At 45.6% G+C, this 24,367-nt stretch overlaps 2 protein-coding genes across 2 annotated transcripts in view; both read left to right on the top strand.

The window, feature by feature from the left end:
• Positions 1-11,285: 11,285 nt before the first annotated feature.
• On the top strand, positions 11,286-12,095 carry LOC105292875 (transmembrane epididymal protein 1-like). The gene has a single exon (XM_011361267.1). The coding sequence runs from the start codon at positions 11,286-11,288 to the stop codon at positions 12,093-12,095; it is 810 nt and encodes a 269-aa protein (XP_011359569.1).
• Positions 12,096-16,131: 4,036 nt separating this feature from the next.
• The window catches only part of RGSL1 (regulator of G protein signaling like 1), a 42,771-nt gene continuing 34,535 nt past the window's right edge, over positions 16,132-24,367 (top strand). Inside the window, exons 1-4 of the mRNA XM_023531220.1 lie at positions 16,132-16,144; positions 19,248-19,330; positions 22,486-22,560; positions 23,821-23,950. Coding sequence (XP_023386988.1) covers positions 16,132-16,144; positions 19,248-19,330; positions 22,486-22,560; positions 23,821-23,950 — 301 coding nt within the window. The remainder of the gene's footprint in view (positions 16,145-19,247; positions 19,331-22,485; positions 22,561-23,820; positions 23,951-24,367) is intronic.

Genomic DNA, 24,367 nt, shown 5'->3' with positions numbered 1-24,367 from the left:
CGAAATTGGGCAGGTTTCAACTTCTGCTGCAGACGATCTAATGAGAAGCACGTGTTTTTATGCTAACTCCAGCCTTCGGTTTCTTCCCTGAGTTTGGACAGTCCTGGGAATAAAATTTGGGGGATAGAGGTTAATGGGGAACCAGACTCACGTTAGGGATTTAAGGAGGGGTAGGGAGAAGGGGGTACGTAGGATGCTTGCTTGAAAACGGACTGTTTTTGCTGAAAGCCAGGCACGGCTCCCTCAGCTGGCTGTTAGCAGCAGGCTCTGGTTTCTGAGGCAGGGACCTTTAAGCCTTAACAATGCCTCTCCTATTTCCATAAATCAGGGTGACAGAACAATGACGTGGCTGGGTATTTTAGAGCTAAGGTGATTCATCTTGTCCCATAATGTTCTGACCGGGCATGGTTGGCACAGTCTGGTTCCCCTGGGGAATGAGTGGCAAGGGTGGGTGGAGAGGGCCAGCCCCAGGCTTAGGCCCAGTTGGACCTGGGTTTGAATCTCAATCTTTCACCTCCTGGCTATGTGACCTTTGACCAGTCCCTGAACCTCCATTACTTATCTGTTACATAAGGATGAGGCTTATTGTGAGGAGTCACTAGCTACAGAGTTTGTTGCACAGGAAGAATGTTTATTATTGCCATTAGTTTTTTTAAACGCTGTCCAGCTCTGGCTAGTCAGTAAACGATGGTGTAAATGGAGACCTGTGGGAGAGAAGCAGCGGTCCTTCCTGGCCGGAATGTGACAGTTCTGCTAGTCACACTTAGCCCCAGATTGTCGTCCACCTTCAGCTAGCCTGTTTTGGTCACATGGTCCAGGTTAGAAGGAAAGGAGATTTCCTTCTCACAGGAGATTTCAGTCATTTCCGAATTCTTTACGTTATTAGATTATGACTCAATATCCTTTTTGATCCTGAGGCTTTTCACACAGAGAGATCGGGCAGGTGCACTGCTAGGGGTTATGAGCAGCAAAGAAGATGTTTGTTAACTGGTGACTTTAGGCTCTATCTGCACTCAGAGTTATAGCTTTCTATAAGGTCATCAGCTGTGGGCTGGGATGATGGAGACACCAGATAGGTCTCCACGGATGTTAGGGCCTTGCTTGCCTCACTCCACCTTGGAAAGTTTACAGTGCCCGCCACAGATGGGCAGCCACAGCAATTCAACATGGCCCCAGGGGTGGAGGTGGATCTGACCAGGAATGAAAGGTGTTGTCCTGACTACACTGCCAGGCTGGCAAATAGGCCTTTTGTTCCTGAAGTGTGGATCCTCCTTATTATTCTGTCCTCTTTTTGTCTTAAAAATGCAGACCCTTCTGGGTGGCGCCCAAATTACCGAAGCAGCAGAGGTCGGGATGGATCCTTTCTTTAGGAAGTTAAAAAGCTAGCAGCAGCCTGGCCTTGGAGGAAATCCCAGGGATTGGGACGAGCATGAAACATGGAGTTTGGCTGACAGTAGGTGCAATCACTCCTGAGCAGGACCCCAGAGGGGACGGCAGGAATCTGATAGGATTGAATAGGCGAGACAAGGTCCTGGGGCCCAGAGAAGGAGCACTGGTGCCTGAGGTTGCACAGGTTGACTGTGGTGGCTTAGAGTAGCCCTCCTCCTCGAGCCCCTGCTGGCTCAATCAGGGACTGAGTAGGCTCTGTCTGGCAGCCTCTTTACCTCACTGAGCTGCAGCACCGGAGACTGAAGCATCATCTTTCCCTGGAAGCTGGAGGGGAGGGACGTTGTTGCTGTATCAATAGCAAGAGCTATGTATTCTGTCTCTCTCCTTTCTGAGAAAGGCTGTTTGACAGATCTTACAGGGCTCTTATCCATGGGGCTCTTGGAGAAGAGGAGATGGGTCATGGTGGATAGCGAAGAATCCATTTCCTGACAGGCTAGCTGATAGGGGCTGAAGTGAGTGACATTATTTCTGTCCAGGGAGTGTCAAACTTTTATGTATAACTTTTTACATCTGCAGAAAACCAGGAAAAAGGGCTATGACCTCTCTTGTCTGATATTCACACAACCAAACCATTGATTCTTATGGCTATTCGAAGGAGATGAGTAATTTTGATGCCCCCGGGTCAGTGTTCAGAATGACCTGAAAAACTACAAATCGCTCTGAGCGACATGGAAGCTCTCACTTCTCTTGATGGAGAATTCCAGGCCCAGATCTGATTTTCAGTGTACTGTGATAGAGCGTAGGCTGGCTAAGTAGCTGGCTGAAGCGTCTCAGAGCCAAATCTCTTTGCTGCAGATGGGATTGCTAAAACCACTTGGGGGAACTTCAGGATCTCCGAAAGCCTTAAAGTGACAGACCCTCTACTGCTTCCCTCACTGAGAAACTGGGCTGTCTCTTATGGGCTTTTGTATTTTTAGCTCATGATGGAAATGATGCTAATGAGAATGGGCAGGTCCTCTTGATTAATTATGATCAATTAACACAGATTATGGGTTGAGTGGGATATTTCTGGTGGCTCTAACCCTGACTTAAGTAGTTAGGATTTTCTGTACTTGGCTGCCTTCTGCCTGTCCTCCCAAGGGGAGGAGAAATTGAAATCCTTTTCAGGTGGTTTGGGACTCAGTGCCAGTCCAGCAGTGTTTTCTGCTCTCTCATGAGTATCGAAAGCTCCTGCATGCAGTGGAGATGAGGGTTACAGTTCTGTGGGAGCAACCTCAGCCCCGGGAGGAAGCTCTTTCCACACTGTGGGACACCCTTCCCCATCCACAGGCACAAGGTGGCTTGGTTGGACCAGCGCCGCCATACCATGGGAAAAAAGCAGAGTACCTACCTAGATGTGGAACTGCTCCAACTCAAACACCCTGACCCCCTTTAGAAAATGCGCTTCCCTTTGATAACTGTTCCAAGGACTTCAATTTTTGGCAGCATAGCAGACCGATCGAATCTCCCCATCCCACCCCCCACAGGAAAAGATATGCTGGATAAAATAAATAAAATGGAGCAGAACAACATTATTGATTTTTATCCAGGATCTAAAGAAGAAACCCAAAACCTAGCTGACATTTGGGTGACAAAATATGAACTGTAACTCAACCACTGGATAACAAGTTTATGAGTTGGTCCTGTGGCAGGCAGTGGGGGACGGGACCCAGAGAGAAGCCCTACTTCTTGGGGTTTTTGTCTCAATAGAGGGACAGGAGGAATAGGCTTGGGCTCAGACATTGGGGGAACTAAAGCACAGATTTCAGTATAAGAGCTGGGTTTGGAAGCGTGGTCCCCTTCCGTGAAAGGGAGACTAACTCCTCCCACAGCTCACGCAGTAAGGAAGCTGCTCTCTACAAAGAGCCCAGGGTAGGAAACAAAACAAAGGACAAATGAGAATCCGAAGGCTCTCCAAATTCACAATACTCAAGTTTAGGGGGGCGCAAGAATCTCGAGCTGTGAAATTAATATAAAATGTTGTTAGCACTGAACTACGGAAACTTGGCGGGGGAGGGGGAGGTGGGGGGTGCCCGGGAGAAGCCAATGAGAATCTCAAGGGAAAAACAACCCCCACTGAAGTGGGTTTATAATCAGATTTCTAGCCCCTGCCCAAGGTGATTGTATGAGTTTGCTAGAACTGCTGTAACGAAGCACCACAGAGTGGCTGGAACAGCGACCGGTTGTCTCACAGGTCCGAAGGTGAGGAGTCCGAGATCAAGGGTCCGTAGGGTTGGTTCCTTCTGAGTCTGTAAAAGGAGTTTGTTCCATGTCTCTCCTCTAGTTTCTGATGGTTGGCTGGCAATCTTTGGCATTCCGGGGCTTGTGGAAGCATCACCCCAATCTCTGCCTCCATTTTCACACGGCATTCTCGCAGTGTGTCTGTGTCCAGATTTCCTCTTTTTTATAAGGACATCAGTCACATTGGAGAAGGAACCCATCCTACTCCAGTATGACCTCATCTTAGATAATTACATCTGCAGTGCCTTATTTCAAATGAGTCCTGGAGGTTAGGACTTCGGCATAGGATTGGGGGGTGGGGCCAGTTCTACCCATAACAGAGATGATCCACAAGAAGGAAGGTCAGCTGATACACATGGTGAGAGAATAGCACCCCAGGAACGTACCGTAGAACGTAACAGAAGAATCTGAAACAGACGAGGCTCTTTTCCTCCCTCAGACTCAGTGTCCTCAGCTGTCACAGGGAGAAAACATCTTCCAGCCAACACGATTGTTATGCGGGTCAGATGAGATACTGTAGGGAAAGCTCTACAAACTGCGATCACGTGAGTTTTCATTTTTATTACATTAATTAAAAACAATAACTCCCATTGATCAAGAGTTGTACTAAAGTCTGTCTCATTCAATTCTCACCACAACCCTGTGTGGTAAATATCCTCATTTTATGAGTGAGGAGACTATGGCTTAGTTAGATAGGTTCAGTCATCTGCCTAAAGTCACATGTCTCGTAAGTGGCGAAGCTAGAACTGAAACTTTGGCCTGTCAGGGTCTAAAGTCTGAGCCTTTACTTATTTGGAATAGTTCTTGGTGTTAGGGCTGAGTTCTGGGCAGTGGTGAGACTGAGAAAGTGGCTAAAGAAAGAGGACATGCTTTCTACTGAGCAGGAAATGCCAATCTAATGGGGACAGTGAGTAGATGGAGATTTCTGTTGAAAGCGAGTGAGCATGGTGTTAGAGGGTGAGGGGAAAAGAGAAATAAAAAAATGAATGAGACCTAGTCCGGGCCCTGGGGGAGGCGGGGGACTGAGAGAGCAGAAGGAGCCTCTGACCCCAGCAAGAATGCGGGGAGGGGGCGGTCAGGAAGGCAGGGAGGACTGCAGGGGCAGGCGACTTTGACCTGACTTGGATGGAGTATGCCTGAGGGTATGGGCTCTGTTTGGAATCCCAGTTCTACTGCTTACATGTTGTGTGACCTGGTATATTCTTGAAACCCCCATTTCTGAAACTATAAAATGGAAATAATTATTCATTTGCCTTCTTACCAGCCACCTGCCTCTTCTTTCTCTCTAAAGAACCCCGTTTTTTGTTTTGCTAGTTCCCCTCCCTCTCCTGTGTATCAGAGGAGGCGAGGCTGGGCTCCAGCCACGGCAGCAGAGACTTGAGCAGGCTGAGCACATAGGAGATTCCCTTGCTGGTGATGGATGTAGTAGATATGGGCTTGAAATCCAGGTCGTCGGGGAGATGTGAGGGTGTGCCTGCTCCAGGGTTTCCAGAAGGCCCTCCCCCCATCCTAAAGAAACATATATTTATAAAACAAAGCTCTCTTTCTGCCTCTGGACATTCTGTGAGGATGTGTTATCTGGAATATGGCAGCATCCTGAAACCCTAATGGTTGCTAATCTGAGGACAAGACCAACGGGAAGGGCAGAGAGAAAAACTAGAAGTAACCTGGAGAAATAACCTGGATCCTTGATGACTTCATTCAGCCACTGTACTATCCAGCTCTGGGGCTGCACTGCCTCTGGGGTTCCTGTAAAGTGAGAGAATCAATTTCTTTTTGCTTAAGCCAGTGGAATCAGTTTTCTCTTTGTAGCCAAAAACATCCTAAATGACTTATTACCTGATAGATTTGCGTGGAATAAATGAGGCGATTCCTATCATGTGCTTAGCACTGTGAAATGCTCACGATGATCATTTAATAGGATACTTTATTATGGAATTATATGTCTTTCTTCTTTACTAATACGTGTCATAATTCTCCAAATATATATGAGAACATTTTTGACCAGAACCCAACCTTCTGCTTCCTTGGTGGCCAGCTCAGTTGTGAAGCAAATTGTAGATATCGCATATGTATTTCATACCATGTGTGTGTGTATAAAATTCCCTAAATGTAACCCTGATGGACAGTCTAACCAGCTGCCCTTGTGAGTAGGGGCGGAGACTCTGTTCCCAAGAAAAATGTTTTATTTTGCTACTGGAAAGTGGATTTCGAGAGAATCTAATCTAAGTAGTTTGAAAAAGGGAAAAATGGCAGACTTCTCTAAAACTGGAAGGTGCCAGAATCCCAGGCTATAGGGGCTGGAAAAGACCTGCGAATCATCTCGTCCATCTTCTTTATTTCTCGGCTGAGGCCTAGAGAGCCGTCAGGGTCACACCGCTAGAGGCCAGGCCAAGGATTAGGACGCAACCTCCAGACTCCTGCCCGATCCCTTTCCTTTATTTGCCATTACTTTCTCGACTTTCTCCGGAGTCGACTTCCCTTAAAACCTGAGTAAAGGGGAAGCCCTCTCTCCGGAGGCTGTTTGGGCCGAGAGGGATCCATGAGAATCCATGGGAATCTGTGCACCCACTTCCTACCAAGGTCGTCCTGCAGAGTCGCTGCCAGGGACCAGGTGGCCTGGCATGAGATCTGAGACTCGGCACCCTTTGTTGAATGCAAACATCAGCCCCTCGTTCCTAACAGGTCACTGAGGGCCAGGAGTTGGGAAGAGGCGTCTCCCTGCCCATGCGCTGATCAGCTCCTAGCGTGGAGGGCCCATAACGGGTAATGGGAGACTCCCCATTCCGGCCAGGACGGTGTAGCCCCGACGGGCTGCATGGCAACATCCATCCCAGGGTGAGATTTGGAAACTCTTGAAAGACCTTCATTCCAGTCTGCCCTCGTCTGGCTCTGCACGTGGCCTCCCCTCACCCGCCCCACCCCCATCCCCCACACCATGCGCAGTCACAGCTTCGTTCATGCCGGTTCCCACACCCAGATGCTCTTACCTACTGTCGTCTGCTCCTCAGGCCCAAGGTGTTGCCCGAATCGATTTAAATTTCAGTGCGAATGTGTACCGCTCCTTCAGAATTAGCCACACCCTCCTCTATATTTCCCCTGTACTTGGTTTATTCCATCGTCATAAACATTAATTCAAGATGGCTTTAGTAGGGTTTTTTCTACCAGATCATAGTTCTGAAACTTAAATGCAGTCAGTTCACCTGGAGATCTTGGTAAAATAAAGACTCAGATTTGGTTGGTCTGGCATGCGGCCCAGGAGTCTGCGTTTCCAGCAAGCTCCAGGGTAATGCCAACACTGGTGGCTTCTGGGCCATCCTTTGGGTGGCAAGGTACTACTTTTGACAAGGTAGTTGCCATGTCTCATTCATCTTTTTAATACCAGCTTTTAGCATAGTGTCAGGCTGATCATAGGTGTTTAATACACATTTGTTGAATTGAAAGAAAGTGGGTTAAGATACTGGTGTTTCTGGGGTGTCTCCTTTAAATGTAAATATGTGATCTGGGCAGTATTAGAAAACCGTTGTGGCTGGGATGGCAGAAAGTAGGGGGGGGCATGACTTGGGGCTCACAGGGAGCTGAGTGGGACCAAGACTCCAGCTTTAGAGATCCAAAAACTCAATTTTATCTGTCTGTTTAGGTTCTGAAGGACTGATTGACAATAATATATTAATATAATTATGTATTAATATATTAATATAATAAGGCCAATTTATTCATTAACATGAGAGGATGTGTCTGTCTGTCTTTCCAGTGACTGAATTACTCATGCATGCTAATGAGGTGCCCCCACCAACCACCCATGCCCTCCCCACCAGGCTCCCCGCCATCCACCCTGGGACCAACGTACCTAGGGACAACGTAGCTCAGAACATTGACTCAGAACACATACAACTAAATGAACTTGTGGCAGAAATACAGCAGGTGAAAGAAAAGCTTGGCAAATTGTCCCTTTTCCAAACAAATTTCACTGCTGTGGTAGACTACTTCCTTTCTCTCAACTGTGGTCTCTCTCCTTGGGTGGCACCAGATAAGGACGGATAAAGTCTTGCTTCTGAGTATCTGTGTTTCTGGATTTCGTGTTGAGCAGCCACTCCTCCTTCAGCTAACACATCCTTCTACCAGGAAGCCCAGCTTCGAAATAACTGATTCTCTCTCAGCTGTTTCCAGCTGCACCTAGTCTCGATACATCCAGGTGGGCATTTTAATGGCGGGAGTGTGTGTGGCATCAAGTATTTCAGGGTGGGAGGCTTCTGCAGAGACGACTGAGTTGATTTGATGTTTACTCCCCTTGTTTCCCAATTCTGGGGCCCTCACATTTGGCTTTTTTTCTTTACACTACCACTGAGGGGGACAGATCAAGATCGAGCCAGTGGGCCGGCTGGAGAGCTGGACTCCCCTGTGGCCTGGGGTTCCCATCAGCTGGGGAGCTGGCTGGGAAGGGGGCTCATAGCCTTGACCCACTTACACATTTGCCTCATGCTGTGCTGGCGTTTTCTTGAACTTCTTGTGGACAGTCAGCTTGTGAGTGAGTCTCTCAGCATATATTTTACCAACTAAGCCGCTAAGCATGTGACATCCTGTGAGTCACTTCTCTTCGGATTTCAGTTTCATCTTCTGTGAAAGGAAGGCTTTGGAAGAAATAGGCTCTAGGGTCTCATATAGCCCTAAGATTATCAACTTAAAGTAATTTATATTTATAACCTGCTTTAAAATACAACATTTTACTGACTCCTCACAATTCCACATTTACCTAAGAAGTGAATGAGTCTTAGAGAAGATAAATACTTTGTCTTAAATGGCCATACTAGGTCTCAAACACAGATGATTTTCTTCATCACTGACTGATAATGTCTGTTGGGGCCAAACCAGGAGGGTTTTCTACTTATCTGGCTCCCTCGTTTCTCCCTTTTCCTGCCTCTTCCTCCTCTGGGTCTGGGCTGCTTTTACCTTGTCTTATTTCTGCTGTGTTTTCCATGTTCTCTCTCAGCTTTCTCAATCTCTTTCTCCTTCACCTTTCCTTCCTTCTCCCTCCCCTACTCATGCCTCTCTTACTTAGCCTTCTCTCTCCCCTGCCCTCTCTCCTCCCCCTGCATGCCAACCTCTCTTGGTCAACATTGCTGGGTTCTGCTTTTGTAAAGATGTCGCCCCGCGCCTGGGTGAATCTGTGGGTCGGCGAGGGAGATGGTGTCCCAGCGTGGTCCAATGACCAGGGTGGTGGTTCCTAGTCTAGTGAAGTGGTTTCCAATTATCAGGTGAAGGATGGTCTGCGTTGGAATCACAAGTGGTAGGAAACAGGTTTGAAACCAAATGCAGATTCCTGGGCCCCAACCCAGAGACTTTATTCAGTAGGGTCAAGGTAAAAACTTAATACTCTGTATTTTTGAAAAGCTCTCTTGAGATAATTACTATGAGCAGTAAGGTTCGTACCTTGCATTTGGGACCTGTACCCACCAGGTCCTGTCTCTGGGGGTAAGCCAGGGAGTGGCCAAGTACCTGCAGTGGTACCAGGAGGGTTGCCTCGGATAGAAGCCTTCCTTGTAGCTCACGGGGCATCAGTTAGTGAGTGTGGCGCCTGCTCCTTCCCCATCCTAGGTGGATGTCCCATAGGTGGTATGTCTGGATCAACAGGGGATGCTCCTTGCTTCCGCCACATTTGGGCAAGTGGTTTTCTGATGTGCATTCCACCTGTTATTTGCTATAAGTCCCCAAACCAGAAATAAGTCCATTCTTTTTATCCTTTTTGACGACACTTCCTTCTCTTATACAGTTGTCACCTCTGTTATTGGCTGGAAACAGGTAAGAAGAGAGCAATTTTCACTCAATTGCCTCTAATAGAACATGAGTTTCCTAATTAGTTTAATTAGTTTTCTAATCAAATACCAGGACTTTCCCCCTATGAGCTCTCTGGGTTCTGACGGCCACACATGAAGAATTGGATAGAATCTTTGATGCTATCTAATCTCTTCCACACTAATGAATCCTCCCAGCCTGTTCCTAAAAGGCACATGTGCTGTATCACCAAACTCTTTGTGGGGATCACTGTCTGCCCTTGGTTTACACCATGTGCCCTCAATGGGGACAATATTGCCCCCAAGAGGGTGACAAATTATAACTTTAGATACTACAATGGTTTGTGGCCCTCCAAAGGGCCACAGGACATAAAATATATAGATTATCTGTGGTATTAAATTTTCATGGCGGGGGAAGGGAAAAGGGAACACATGTTGAGTAAGTTTCTTAGGGAAGACAAAAACTAGAAAAAGGGTTGAGAAAAACTAGTTTATGTAAAGGAGTCTGTGTCTCTGGCTGAGAAGTTATAATTAAACCAAATCATCCACTAAAATACACTCGTTAGATATTGTCTCACTCACCCACACAGCACTTCTACTTAGTCTTCTTATTTCTTAAAACACACACACGCACACACACGCACACACACACACACACAGGCACACGCACACACACACTAAGGAGTAGATACAAAATGACATTATAGAATACATACCAACTACAGGGTTGGGATCCAGTCAACACTCTTGCCCTCACCAACAACTGTGAGAAGAGAAAAATGTCATTATTTTCAATGTCTTGTGTGTCTCTCAAATCTATCCTGTCCTTCCCCTCTCAGAGGTAATCATTTTCCTGAATTTTGATTATACTTCCACATACATGTTCACATTGTTCAGTTTTGTGCATTTTTGAACTGTCTATATATGGAAGCATATAGTATATTATTATTTTGAGACATTCTATTTTCATTTAAAATTATATTTTTGAAGTTCTATGTACTAGAGTTCTTCGGAGAAACAGAACCTATACTATATATACACATATATATAAAATTTATTATGAGGCTCATGTGCTTATGGAGACAGAGAAGTCCACCATCTGCTGTCTCAGGCTAGAGACGGTGGTATCACTGCAGTCTGAGTCTCAAGACCTGAGAACCAGGGTTGCTGATGGTATAAATCCCAGTGCAAGGGCAGGAGAAGACTATGTCCCAGCGCAGAAGACAGGCCAAAAGAAAAAGGGACAGGTTCTTCCTTCCTCTGCATTTTGTTCTATTCAGGCCCTCAATAGATCGGATGAAAAGCTACCCATTTTGGTGTGGGCCGTCTACTTTACTAAAGCTATTGATTCAAATGGCTCTTAAGACTGTTGAGACCCAGGGGAATACATTGGTACCTAGTGTTTGTATGAGGTTATATGTGAGGAATCGTAAGGGATGTACCCTACACTGTGTGTTCTCCATGTGAGTTCTTCCTTATGTTCTGTGAATTTGGGAGAGAAGGAAGGAAGGTAGCGTTGGTGTCAAGGACAAGTGAGAGGAGAGGCGAGGGGCGTCTATAGCATAGTCTCTGAGAATGGCAAATGCCCAGGCATCATGCTGGAGAAAATGCTTATTTCATTGTTTGGCAATGGTTCGTTAGTTATCAATGAACCAGAGCAGAAGAGCAGAACGGAAACCATGACACCCACCCCACTGTAATGTGGGTTCCCTCCAAAACCATTTCCCTCTGTACGTGGATGCAGTGAGCTGGAGAGAGGCTATAAGTCGACTTCAGGAAGCTCTCTCCACACTCTGGAGCCTGAGCTGGCCAAACCCGGGCCTCATGTCTCTGCCTTTGGCCAGATCTCCCTTCGCCTCCAGGGGAGGCTTTGAGGGTCACCTGTATCCGGGGTTGTCTTTCTTCTTCTACGGACTTTATCATGCACAACTCGTGTTCAGGGCCTCGTTATGCAGCTACCCAGTCCAGCACCTGCCGTGCCGTCCCCGGAGCCAAGGAAGATGGGCCAGGCTGCAGCAAATATACTACATTGGGTTGGTGAAGATACTGAGTGCCTGCCTTTTAGTCGCCCAAGAGATGCACAACATTCAGGGACAGTTTGTACTTATTAGCAAGATATATCATCAGAGAAACTTTTTATACCACAAACAGTGGCAGCATCTCACTCTCTACGTGAGCGTCTTCCTGAGTGGGTGTGTAGATGTGGTGAGCCAGAACCTGCTGCCCCAGAGGTGCACTGCTCTGGAGCATGGTGCCCAAGCCCTGGGCACATTCCTGTTTCTGCCTCTGATGGTGTCTCACATGCAGGATTCAGAAGGAGTGGAACTGCAGTGTCACATCCTGCTCACCCAGGCCGTCTTCCTGCTGACACTGGCGATCACCGCAGAGGTGTGGGCTCCCAACATGCCGCAGCTCGGGGTGATGAAGGCCTTTTTTTATATGATTACGGGCTCTTGGCTGATACAGATAGGATTTATACTACACAGACCAATCTCGGGCTATGAATGGATGGACGATGACAAAAATAACATTATATTTGTCACCACTTTCTTCTGCTGGCATGTGACTTCCATTGCCATTTTGATGATATGGATCTATGGCTTCTTCTTTTTATGGTATCGTTACATTTCTTGATGTCTGAACTTGGATGAGCCCGAAATGGTTCCTGTCACCTGCACATTCTGGAACACCTGGTTGAGAAACTGAGGGAAGTGGAGCTGTCAGAGAAGAGGACCGGGCACCCTTCCTTCAGGGGTCTCACCTGGGGCAGCAGACCCCCCCCCCCTTTCTGGCTTCTCTCAGTCTCATCTGCTAAGCCGCATGCAGAAGACAGGTGAATGAAACACAGGAGGCTCGAAACTATGTCCTTTGCTCTCAGCTCCCCAAGTATTTCCCCTACCTGCCCTCACTCTCCTCAACTCCAGCCACGGCAATCTGCTCCCCCACCTCCTCTCTGCACTCCTGACTCCCTCCAGGAGAATGGTAAAATAAAGGTATTATATCCTGCCTTTGGGTCTTTATGAAATACCCCTCACCCACCACATAGAATACACCAACTAGTCGCATTTAGTCCATCACAGTAATTTACATACTTTAATACCTCCTAATAATTTATCTATCGTAATAACCACCTCCTCATCCTTTTTCTTTCTAGATCTCTGTAATGCTCATACTAAACCCAAACTGCAATTTTGAATATATAGAACTCATAAGACTGTTACTCTTTCTTTTGATTATTTTATGATTTATCAAAAGGAAAGTCCGATCCTTTTTTTTTTTTTTTTTCAGCTTTATGGAAGTATATATTTAATATACAAAATATCAAGCATATTTAACATACATATTTTGATGAGTTCGGACCTGTGTGATATTGTGACAACATCACCACAATCCTTACAGGCGGTTTCCTCTGCAGGGTCTTGTAGAACAGAATAACCCTCTGCACATTGTGAGGCTCAAAAGGGTTCGTCTGCTTCCAGAATTTTTCTGTCTCCCTGAGTGTAGTCTGTCAGATTCTTCTATTTGGGTAAATCAGCCCATTGCTCTGTACACACCTCAGTCAATTCCCGGGTAGTAGACTCACCCGAACCCACTCCTTTCCTGTTTGCATGTGTCACAAAATCCAATGGCTTGTTTACTTCACAGACTTTTCTTTTTAATCCTACAACTACCCTCCCAGGTCAGTTTTTAATCCTACAACTACCCTCCCAGGTCAGTTTGTAGATGATAACCTGAAACTCAAAAGGGACAAGAAACTGGCTTAACATTTTGTGTGGGTTAGGGCTTGGAATGAGGCAGGTTCCTTCTACCTGCAAGAGCCCGCTCCTGTGACCCAGCCTCCCAGACACTTGCCGGGTTCCAGGTCCCTCGCTACCCGGTCCTGCGCGGCCCTCGCATGCGCAGTACAGACCCTGTCTGTGGGCCTTGGGAAGCTGGGGATGCCAGACCTATGGAGTCCCAGCCCTTAGTCCAGCTTCTCTGCTTCTCCTTGATCTTGGTGACCAACGGAGCTCAGCAATTTCCTTTGTAGGCTCGGCCCTTTTCCTGGTTGTCGCTTCCGGGTCTCATCACCTCGTTTCTCCCCCACAAAGTTGGGAATCTTTCCAAGCTTCGCCCAGCCTCGCAGGAGTTCCTTCCTGTAGCCCAGATGAAACCCCTCTAGTGCCTTGAAGTTGGAGAAGTAGCGAATCTGTTTTTCCTCTACATCTTTTTTTTTTTTTAGTGATATAGCAAAACTCTGTTTTCTACTTCACCCAGGCCTCCTCTTTTTGACTTAAGATCATATTTTAGGGTTTTTAACCTAAAAATTGATAGTTTTTTGCTACTACGGTTGGACCTCATCTTGGGGCAATATCTTTCACTAAGTTATATAAAAGGGCAGGAAAACAAAGCAGAAATGTTAATATTTCAAGATATTATCTCTACAAAGGTGAAAGTTGAAGAGATACCAAAGCCACTTATTGACAGATCTGTCCCATTTCTGAGTACTGTTGAGGTCCTGTTAGATACTGATGAACTCATTCTAGTAGTAAATTAGTGCCTCCAAATATTATTATGCCTCGCAGCATGTATCTTTAGGCTAAATTAATAAATATCGTCAGGGGCCTCTAATTAATAAGTATTTCTGAGACCTATTATAATGGTGGAATGGACAGACTTGCTGTTTGGCTGAGAAGGCCCTTCACGTATTCCTATATCACAGTATGTCTTTGCACTCTGATGGTAATCCTGAACTTTGAAATGTAAAACCAAATGAAGATAATTTTGGAGAAAAACAAAAACAAAAAACCCAAATAGTTTTGGAGAGAGGTGTAATCTTCACCACTATCCACCAGAGGGCACCATCCTCACATGAGCGGGGAAAGGGCACTTGCTCCCCATTTGGTATTTGAACTGTCAATTTAGTAGAAATGAAGGAGGGATGAAGAGGAGGGCAGACAACTACAGAAGTGTTGTCCACGCATCCAGTATACAATGAAGATTTGTTTGTTTCCTGTTAAACTTAGATGTATGGATATGAATCAACATAGTATTCAATTGATAGACACATATTTATAGATCTGTGTACATAGACGTGTATAGATATATAGATACATATGTATCTATATATACATCTACATATATACATATATATATCTATATGTGTATCTATATCTAAATATAAATATCTATACATATAATAGTTAGATACCTAACGTGTATGTATCTCAAAAACACAACAGTGTCAAAATCCCCCTTGAGCTAAAATGACTGCTTTTTAGCAACTTTATGAAAGTCATCAAACTGTTCTTTTCAGCTCATCACATAATAAGCATGTAATAAATAGTTAGTGAATGAGTAAATAAAGAACCTAGTACAGGCATAGCACAGTTGAAATGTCGGGTTAATTCTGATCTGATCTGTCTATGGACAGAAAGTTTTCTGCTCTTTTCCTTGAGCTGGTCATGATAGCACATTGAGTAGCCCTGGCTCCATTTATGGTCGAAAAACAACATTGTATCATCTTGAGAAAAATTAACATGAAAGACAAATATAACTTCTTTCCCACATTGCATCCTGCTTGCTTCTATTTTTTCTGGAATGACTAGTCTAGATCAATGGAGGACTGACCAGGATTAGAAAAACTGGGGTCAAAACTGGTCACAGAAGATCTCCAGTTATTGTGTGTGCTATGTTTTGATGCAATAGTAAATGGCTTTGTTCCAATCTTCTGGTAAAATTCTTAGATATGTAGGATACCTTTTCTTAAAAAAATAGCTCCTTTCCATATAGATATTATTTACTTCTTTTATAACACCTGCGGGAAAGTCTAATTGAACATATAAGGGTACACACAAGAAGTGGTGGGAGGAATTATACAGAAAAATAGATTGTTGTGAGGGAGTCCGCAGAATTTAATTTTAAGTCCATTAAAATACATTTTTTTCATGTGAAAAGGAGGTTTGATTTATTGGCGTATTTGAAATAGCATTGGCTCTTGAATTAAATAGGCAGAAACAAATCTCAGTGTTGTACTTACTATCTTTCAATAGAAAGGAGGTGATAATAATCTCTATTTTGCAGGACTGTGAATTGAATGAGAACAAAGAATAAACCACCCAGTCTAATTTCTTCATGGAAGGCATTCAGCTCATGTTTATTCTCTCCCTTTTCAAAGCCAGTGGCAAATGAAGTAACCCAGAGGGAACAGCAAACCAGAGGGAACTATGTGGGAAGGAGGAAAAGGGGTAAAAGCAAAACTTGGATAGTAGGTTGAATTTTCCAGCTTATCTGAGAGAAAAGTCAAGTTATTAAATATTCATGGGATAGCTGTTAAATTTCCAGGAGGATATTACATCCAAAAGACACATTAGAAATAAATAAAGAGATCCCTGCTTTCCCAAAGTATAAAGTCAAGTTAAATAGATAGAACTTAAACTTAGGATCTATAATTGGACAACAATTTTAAAGAACCTGTCAATACATACAAAGTAGTATGGACTAAAGGCCTAAGTATAGGAAGAGTCTGGTACCTTCAAGGGTATCCATGAGATCAGGTAACATAAAGACTGATAGAATCTGGAACCCCTTAGAGGAGGTGTCATTGTGTGTTCACAAGGAGCGGGCTTCTGTTGACTGGGGGGATGATTCAGCCCCTAATCAATTACAGTGGCAGGAAGTGGATAGCACCATGAGCATTGCCGGTGAGTCTCTGAGAGGGCGCTCCGAGGCTTTGAGCCTCCCAAATGAAGCGGACCACTCACCTTCCCGGTCACTAAGAAATCTGAGTCATTTAGGGAACCCGTATGTGGCTCTTCTGTTATTCATGCCCTTTACTTTCCTTTTCTCTTCTTCTCCCCACCCTAACCTGCCACCTTATGCCACCAGGCCTCGTTCATAAGACAACTAAGACAACTAAGAGGCAGGAAGTAAAATGCAGATCGGGCCATCACGTGCCATACCTCCTCCGGGTGGAAGGCTAGCACGAGGTTTGGAACTATCCAGTGACTTCTTTTGTTCACCCTTTGGTATTACTGTTGTGTGGAATGAGTGTTGAAAGCCTTCCCAACTTATTAGAAAGTCTGGAGGCAAACAGGTGAGAATGGAAAAACAGGAATAAAGAAATAGTAGGATGAAGGGGAGGATCTGAAGAGCCTTGTTCCTATACCCTGTTAAGACTGTCTTGTTAATGGAATGCCCTGTCATAGTTGAGCCCTTCGTCTCTAGCAGTATATGTAGCTATGGAACACAACCAATTGGAAAATTTCTGCCAAATCCTACTTTCCTATACTGAGAAACCCTAAAGCTTGAAGGTCTTCTCTTGAAAGAACAAGCCATTCAACATTTATAGAACTTAGACATTGTACAAACCCTTTTAGTACCTAGGGGAAGAAAGATGAAAGGGACAAGTCCCTCCTCTCACTGTGAATTCCTTCTGGTGGGGAAGACAGATACATCAGCGGATGAAAACAGTGACTTGTTCATTGTAATGGTGGCAGATGTACCTGACGGTGCAGGGGGTGCGGATCCATTTTACCGTTGTGGTAGATTCTACCATGCTTGGTTCATCACACAGATTATATGTGAACCAGTTCTTGATGGATGACGAGTCATTTGTGAAACACACTAAGGTTGAGAGGACATTTCAGGCCATGGGAACACAAGAACAGAGACGTGGAGGTTGGAATGAGAATACATAGCATGTGTAAGAAAGAGCAATGTCTTGGCTGGTCGACAGGAGGTGGCATGCTGTGGGATGGTGGGAGATGAGGCTGGGAGGAACGCAAAAGCCAGATCTGGTGAAGTCTCAGAAACTGTACTAAGGAGTTTGGACTTGACCTTGTTAGGGCATTGAGGAGTCTTTGAAAGTTTTAACAAAAACAGCCTCGAAAGGTTATGGTGGCAGTAGGGACTGTCCTTGGAAAGGAGAGGGACTGGAGGCCATTTTAAGAAACTGATACAGTAATCTAAGTGGGAGATGATAGAGGTCTGAAATAAGGGAGTGACTTTGTGGATGGAGAGGAGAGGACAGATTTCAGAGATGTGTCGAAAGGGAAATCACAGAACATGGTCCTCTGTTGCACATGAGGTATTTGTGGGGGAGGGAGAGAGAGAGAGACAGAGAGAGAGAGAGAGAGGTCAAGAGAGAGAGAGAGAGAGAGAGAGAGAGAGAGAGAGAAACAGAGAGGAACATGAGAGGAACAGAGAGCAAGAGAGGAATCAGAGATGATTTTCAGATTTCCGGTTTAGATAATCGGATGAGTCGTGGCTCTAGTAACCGAGGTTGGGAATACAGGAAAAGGAGCAGGTTGGAAAGAAAAACAGTTCAGATCAACTTTGAAAATATTGAGATGAAAGTGCTGGTGGACGGATGTCCGTGTAGAGATGTGTCATGGCTCCTGGGATATTTAGAACTTGAGCCAAGGAAAGAAGTCTGGACCAAAAACGTAGATTTTAGAATCATCTATGTGGCATAGATTAAATAACTCAGGGGATGTTTATAAAGAGAAGAGTAGAGAGCTGAGGAGGGAGACAAGAAAAAACAGAAAAAATTATAACACTAGATGGCAAAAAAGAAAAAGAACTGACATCAGCTCTGCTACTATAGTGTTTGATTGTCTAGGTTTCTATTTCTATTTCTATTTCAATTACGCAAAAACAGTAACCACCAAGTGTCATCAGGAAAAGTGATGGAGGATTGTTTAGTTATATTATCATAACTATGCTCTAGTGATTGTGAGTGGCATTTACTATTCACATCAGACATTTGACTAGACTGAGGGGTGAGACTAGTGTACGGTATTTAGGTTGCTCATTTTACAAGTCTTTCATTACAAATTTTGGTTTGATGGGAAAATGCTGGGTTATTGATAGAACAATTAGCTTATTGTTCACTGGTTGAACATTGTGCTCTAAGTGAATTAGCGTTAACTTAGAGGAGTCCCCCGCTCCACCTGTGGTCTCCATGCCTGGCTTTGTGACATTCAACATATATCTGTTCGGATTAACTTGGGTGGCGCAAGGATGGAGCTTGAGGAGAATAAAAAAATACTTTGTGTGGCCAAATCAATATTCAGAACAGCTGTTGTTAGTTAGGCTTTAATGTTGGTCCAAACCAACAAGTTGTGATTTGACTGGAGTTCCCACCCTGGGTTTCTGAAAAGTGACAGCATAAAATAAATAAAATCTGATGGAGTTGACAGTGTAATGAGAGAGTGTGAATCCCATTCCTGGCACACCAATACGATGCACAGGCAATGGTTTTCTGTGTTGTCCCCTGGGAAGCATGCAGAGCACCTGGGTTGTGGGTGCCACTCCAGCCAACAGGGGAGGAGCCAGAGGTCAAGGAGGCCATGCGAGGAATGGTTGAAGCATCCCTTAGTGACTAGCCAGAGGGAGCGGGGCTGGAGGTAAGCAGAAGATTGTGCTGTCCTTATAAATATGGGAGTATTTTCTCACTGGAGAAGACTTGGGTGAATTCTGACAAGCTTCAGAGGGCAGGATTTCTGTAAATGGAAAGAAGATAAAGGAAGGCAGTCCATGGTAGGAAAAATCTTTCTAAACATTTTATTTCTCTATAAATGGAACGGACAGCTCTATGAGGCAGTGAGCCCCCCACAGCTGGGGGTGTTTAAGCAGAGTGATATCGCAGAGGGGGAGAAATTGAGATAAGTGACCGTAAAGGCCATTGTCATGCTAAGATTGGGCCCTGTGAAATGACTCGTTCAGCGGCTTCGTTTTCTCATCCTGAGGGCAATCCAGGTTCATGACGGGATTGGTTTTTTTTTTTTTCCTCTCCCCATACAGAGATAATTGGTTCTACAAATCTCATAATTCTGCTAGAGGATGAAATCTTTGCTGATTTTTTCAACACATTTCTTTCTCTCCCGGTAAGCATTCTCAGACTTAAATTTCCATGTTTCATCAACAGCTGAATAATGAATCTCGCTGAGCTGAGTGCCGTATTTTTTTTTTAAAATAAACTTCTTGCCAAATCAAAACTATTTCAATTTGAGCAGATAAATAGGAATCCGAATCTCCTCTAAAACCTCCAGGAACTTCCTGGATATAACAAACCCCAAATCTCCAGCCTCCTAAGTAGCCTTTGCCTGCACATCACACCCTCCACGGGTCCCCAGCGCAGTGCCCTGGCAAGTACACCTGGCTTTCTCCCCGCTCTGCACCTCTCCTTGGCTCTGTTCCTGGTTTCCATAGTTCCATCTACCAAAAGTCTCGACCATTTTTCAAATCTGTCCCTAAGGAATTCCTAGGTCCTCCTAATCAAACGTATTCCTCCCTCCCTCTGCGTCCCTGGGCACTTTGCTGTTCTCTTGTGTTTTACACGTGGGTCTCCCTCACTGGGTGGTGAGGCTGTGGGGTCCTGCGGGACAAGGACTATGGGTTATTCACTGTGCTTGCTTCCCCTCGCCAGGTGTTTAGCGTGAAATGATTAGTGAGTAATTCACTGGAATCAACCGTATATATTTTCTCAATCTTTGCTGTTAAAACGAACCAAAAAACATCAAAATATTCTTAAACCCAAACCTAGACTGACCTCGCATCTTTCTGGATTAAATCCTTCGTTACATCTTAACACTGGTGCCTTATAAATTGTGGCTCATTTCACTGCACCCTTTCCCATGGAATGCCACCTGTTAAAAGTTGCAATTTCCTATAACTGAGGGGAAAAAAAAAAAAAACCACTGTATTATCCCACAAACACTTACTGGGTAGTCACTTTGTGCCAGCCCCCAGGCATAGCACTGGGACACAAATATTAATGATAGCACCCCTGTCCTCAAGGAAATCCCAGTCAAATATGAGAGACTGATATTTAAGGTGAGTGCAGAAGGGGTTGTGAGTGACATGATAGAAGTCTCTAGAAGGCAATGGAGTACACGTGCATTGGAGGGAGAGGCCACTCTTCCCTGGAAGAGGCAGGAAAGGCCACAGTGAAGAGGTGACACAAGGCAAAGGTTGAAAGCAGACGAAGTATTTGAGGGAACATGGCGGTTAAGAAGGAGGAGGAGAAGGCAGAGGTCGGGTAGCAAGAGAGGCAAAGGCATTGCAGACAGAACAGAGTCCAGGCAGCAGGGAATGCAACCCACGGCGCTTTGCGGGGAACTCAGTGAGGCTGAAGATAAAATTGTGGGAGTCAGACACTGTCTGTCTGTCGTGAGACCGGGAGGAAAGGCTTCACGGGTGGCTCAGCCAGGCCTCTGAGAGCAGGCGGGCTGTGCTCAGGGGTTTGGACATCATCCGGAAGGCGGCAGCCATTGAAGCGTTTTAAGTAATGGGTCAGACTTTCATTTGAGAAAATTATTTCTACGGAAGGCTGGCAGTCGGTGGGACTGACCAGGGACCACGGCGGAGGCAGGGAGACCCGGTAGGAGATTGTCTCAATAGTCCAGGTGGGAGGTGAGAGGGATCCAAAAGCAAAAGGATGAAGAGGATGGGACGAATAGGAGAGTTTTTTTTTTTTTTTTTTTTTTTTATGAAGCAAAATACAGAGCCCTTGTCACTGTTTGAATGCTGAGGACAGGTGGTAATGAGAAAGGAGGGGTGAGGGTAAGGCTTGGGTGCCTGGCCAGATGGTGGCGCCAGCAACATGGTAAAAATAAAGGAAGGAAGGAAGGAAGGAAGGAAGGAAGGAAGGAAGGAAGGAAGGAAGGAAGAAGAGTCCTCTAAGAGCAGGTCTTTCGGGTGGTCCTGTCTCATGCTATTGCCTCTGCCATCATCTAATGGAAGGTTTCAGAAGTAATCTTAAAACATCCATCAACACAATGTAAGCAGTCCATTCTAGAAATGGAGACAGAGAAATGCGAAGTAGAATCCCAGCCAAGAACATTTGCAAGTCCTGGCTATGTCGGTGGCCGTGGTCTAGTCAGAGTGGCAGCGGTGTTTCACGTTCAACACCGCGGTCAGTTTACACAGCGCTACCCCTTGCCCTGTGAAGCTGCATCATTTGCTTCTGACAGACGGGCCTCAGAAGTTAAGTGACTTCCCTGAGACCACATGGGGCAGTTCTGGGAGCTGACCAGGTCTTACGGCTCCAGACCTCAGCCTTGTGTGCCCTCTCTGGTACAAATGTCACATGATAAAACTGGTTCCATACACTACTCCCACATGACCTCATAACTTCCCAGTCCTACCCACATCCTGTCAAGGTCACGCCACCCTCCTCATGTCTCGTCACACACTGGGTGCAGGGCAGAGAGGCGCCACTGAGGACTGAATCTCCTTTAGAGAGTGGCATCTGCAAAATGCAGGCGCCACCATCACCTTCCTTTGATGCCTCACAGCCAAGGACAAAGGGGAGAGAACGAAAGGGCCACAGACTGACAAAGGTATGGGACTGCTCATCTCGGGGAGATGGTCGGACTGACATGAATTGGGGTTTCGGGCTCTCTAGTTTTTCGCAAACATTTTGGGGACACTTTGAGACATTTCGGTGCCTATGGTGAGACTGCTAAGCTCAGACACACATAAACGCAGAAGCCCTGTTCCATCAGTGTCAGAGGAGATCGCCCAGGTCACAGCCCCTGCTCCATGACAAAGGAGAAGAGTAGCCTAGAATTATCTATCCATTTTGGACACTTAATGCCCCCCAAGTAAGTTGTACCTTTAATCTTCGTATCTTCAGTCCTCTCTACTTCCAGCTGAGGAGTTTAGGCAAATCCAAAGCTGTTTCTCTTTATAGAAGGGTTTTAGGCCTTTACTTTAGCTCTCTAAATCCACGGAGAAATGACTAACACAGTACACAGACACCTTTTAATACCATGGACTCTGGCCTTTGCACGTGGGCAAGATAACTCCAGGGCAGGGCAGAACGGAGCCAGAAGATAAACAAACCTTGCAATTTTGTCTATTTGGGGTGTTTTTGTACAAGGCAAGTTGATTCAGTGGAATAAATTTAAGAACGAATGTCCCTTGAAATGGGAAAGCTGTGGATGGCACCTCTCTTCCCGTGTGCCCGCGATGGGCCGTCACGCGGTGGTGAAGGGAAGCTCTACCCCTGTCGCTGTTTCCTAGCTTTCTTTTGCAGGTTTTTGGTCAGACACCGTTTTACACAGTTGACAATGCACAGTGGAGCCTGTGGCCAGAAATACCTCATGATTTGGTGAGTAAGATTCTGGAATGGCAGAGGGTTTGGGGTTGGGGAAGAGGGAGCCGGATTTGAAGTATGATTGGGAGAGGGCGAGGGAGAAGGAGAGGAGGCCCAGTGCGTGACTATGGAAGGAACTAGAAAGCAGACGAGTAGTACAAACAGCATCTAGCCAGGCAGAGAGTTCCCCGTTTGGGATTTTTACCACTTGGGCCAGCAATGTTGGTGAGCTCTGGTTAGCAGATGGGATTCATCTCTCATGCCCTCTGTGACTGTTGGGCAGGGGATGCTTGGAGCGCAGGGTTGAGAAGCCCCTGAGGCCACACCTAAGCCAGAAAAGAGTCTGGAAATTGATTGGCGGCACCCGCCATGGGTGTGGCATGGGAAGTGGCAGCCGTGGCCACGTAGTGATCATTCACATTGTAAGGTGCAGCTCATGGTAAGATGACTTCCTGTGCTTCTTTGTGACTACCTGACCGTTCTCCTCCAGAGACTGTCTTTCTCTTCACATCTTTTTTCTTGTCCACGTCCATTGTTCATTGTCCACGTCTATTGTCTCTTCTCCTTCTCCCCCTCTCCGTTCTCATTTTTCACCGTGTAGACCTTAGACTTACTAATGGCTTCCGCATGCCCTACCAGCGCCATGCGGAGTCAGAAGGATCACTGTAAGCCCTGCTCACAGCGAGGTTTCCTTTTTCTCTGGGGTCTGGAAAGCCGAGAAAGACATTCCACTCTGGTTCTTATATTTGGTTTCTCTAGGAGAACTCCGAAACTTAAAAGTTTTATTTTTCGCCTCCCTTCTCGGGTGACTCTGTCTCTCAGGGGTCCATCCCGTACTCTAAAGGAGATTATGTGTGGGTCTCTGTGTGTTTTTGCACATGTTGTATAGCTGATATGGGCTGGGAGCCTATGAAAAATGATAAGTGTGCTCACAAAGAAGCAAGTCGAATAGAGTTATGACCCGACGCCAGACCAAAATTCATTCTGCTTCTCTTCTATGAAGCAAACCTTAGATCTTTTCTTAAACAACTTCACCCAGAAATAAGGAAGATTTTTGGACAGAAGATCAACCTTTTTCTTTCCTACCCATCTATTCACTCCTTTGGGGGCCTCAGCCCGAGTCTCTATTCCGCTTAGATACTGTTTTTAATCAACGTGCCTCTCCTCTGGGCCAGATACTGCAAGCGTGAGGTTATTTATTGCCCCTTGCTAAGCTGAATTTCTTAGCGTTCGGTTCAATTTCACTTTTCTTTTCCTATTTTGTTTGGACTCTAGACTGCAAAGTACAAAGGATTACTGACCTGGTTGGAAAAATATCGGTTACCTTTCTTCTGTAAAACCAACTTGTGTCTCCATTACATTCTCTATCAGGAGCTCATCAGTTTCGTTAATTCCCCAGAAGGAGGTAAGCATGGGGATGAACGTGTGGAGAAATACGGGAAGCCGGGCTCTATAGCGATCCTGTGCCTGTCAGTCCCACGCGAAGGTACAAATACTAGCTGCCTTTGTAGCATTAAGATATGCAGGTGGCTCAGCCTGTGTTGTGGCAATAGGTGAAATCTTAGGCTGAAAAATTCATACCTAGAGCAATAAGCAGGAGTCAGATGGGCTGGGCTATTCGTCTCACCACCGCCAGAAGTGAGAGAGCTAATGGTGGCCACAGGACATGACAAAATTACCTTCAGAATCAAACACATCCTTCCACCTTCATTGCTACCTTCCTGGTCTAAGCCACCATTTCTCACCTGGCTACTGAAATCACCTCTTAATTAAACTCCTTACTTCTGCTCTTGTTCTGCTGCTCATAGCAGCCAGTATGAGC

The sequence above is a fragment of the Pteropus vampyrus genome, unplaced genomic scaffold (assembly GCF_000151845.1).
Source record: "Pteropus vampyrus isolate Shadow unplaced genomic scaffold, Pvam_2.0 Scaffold65, whole genome shotgun sequence".
NCBI classification, from domain to species: Eukaryota; Metazoa; Chordata; class Mammalia; order Chiroptera; family Pteropodidae; genus Pteropus; species Pteropus vampyrus.
The sequence above is the reverse complement of the archived record's forward strand: the minus strand, read 5'-3'. Positions and strand labels throughout refer to the sequence as shown.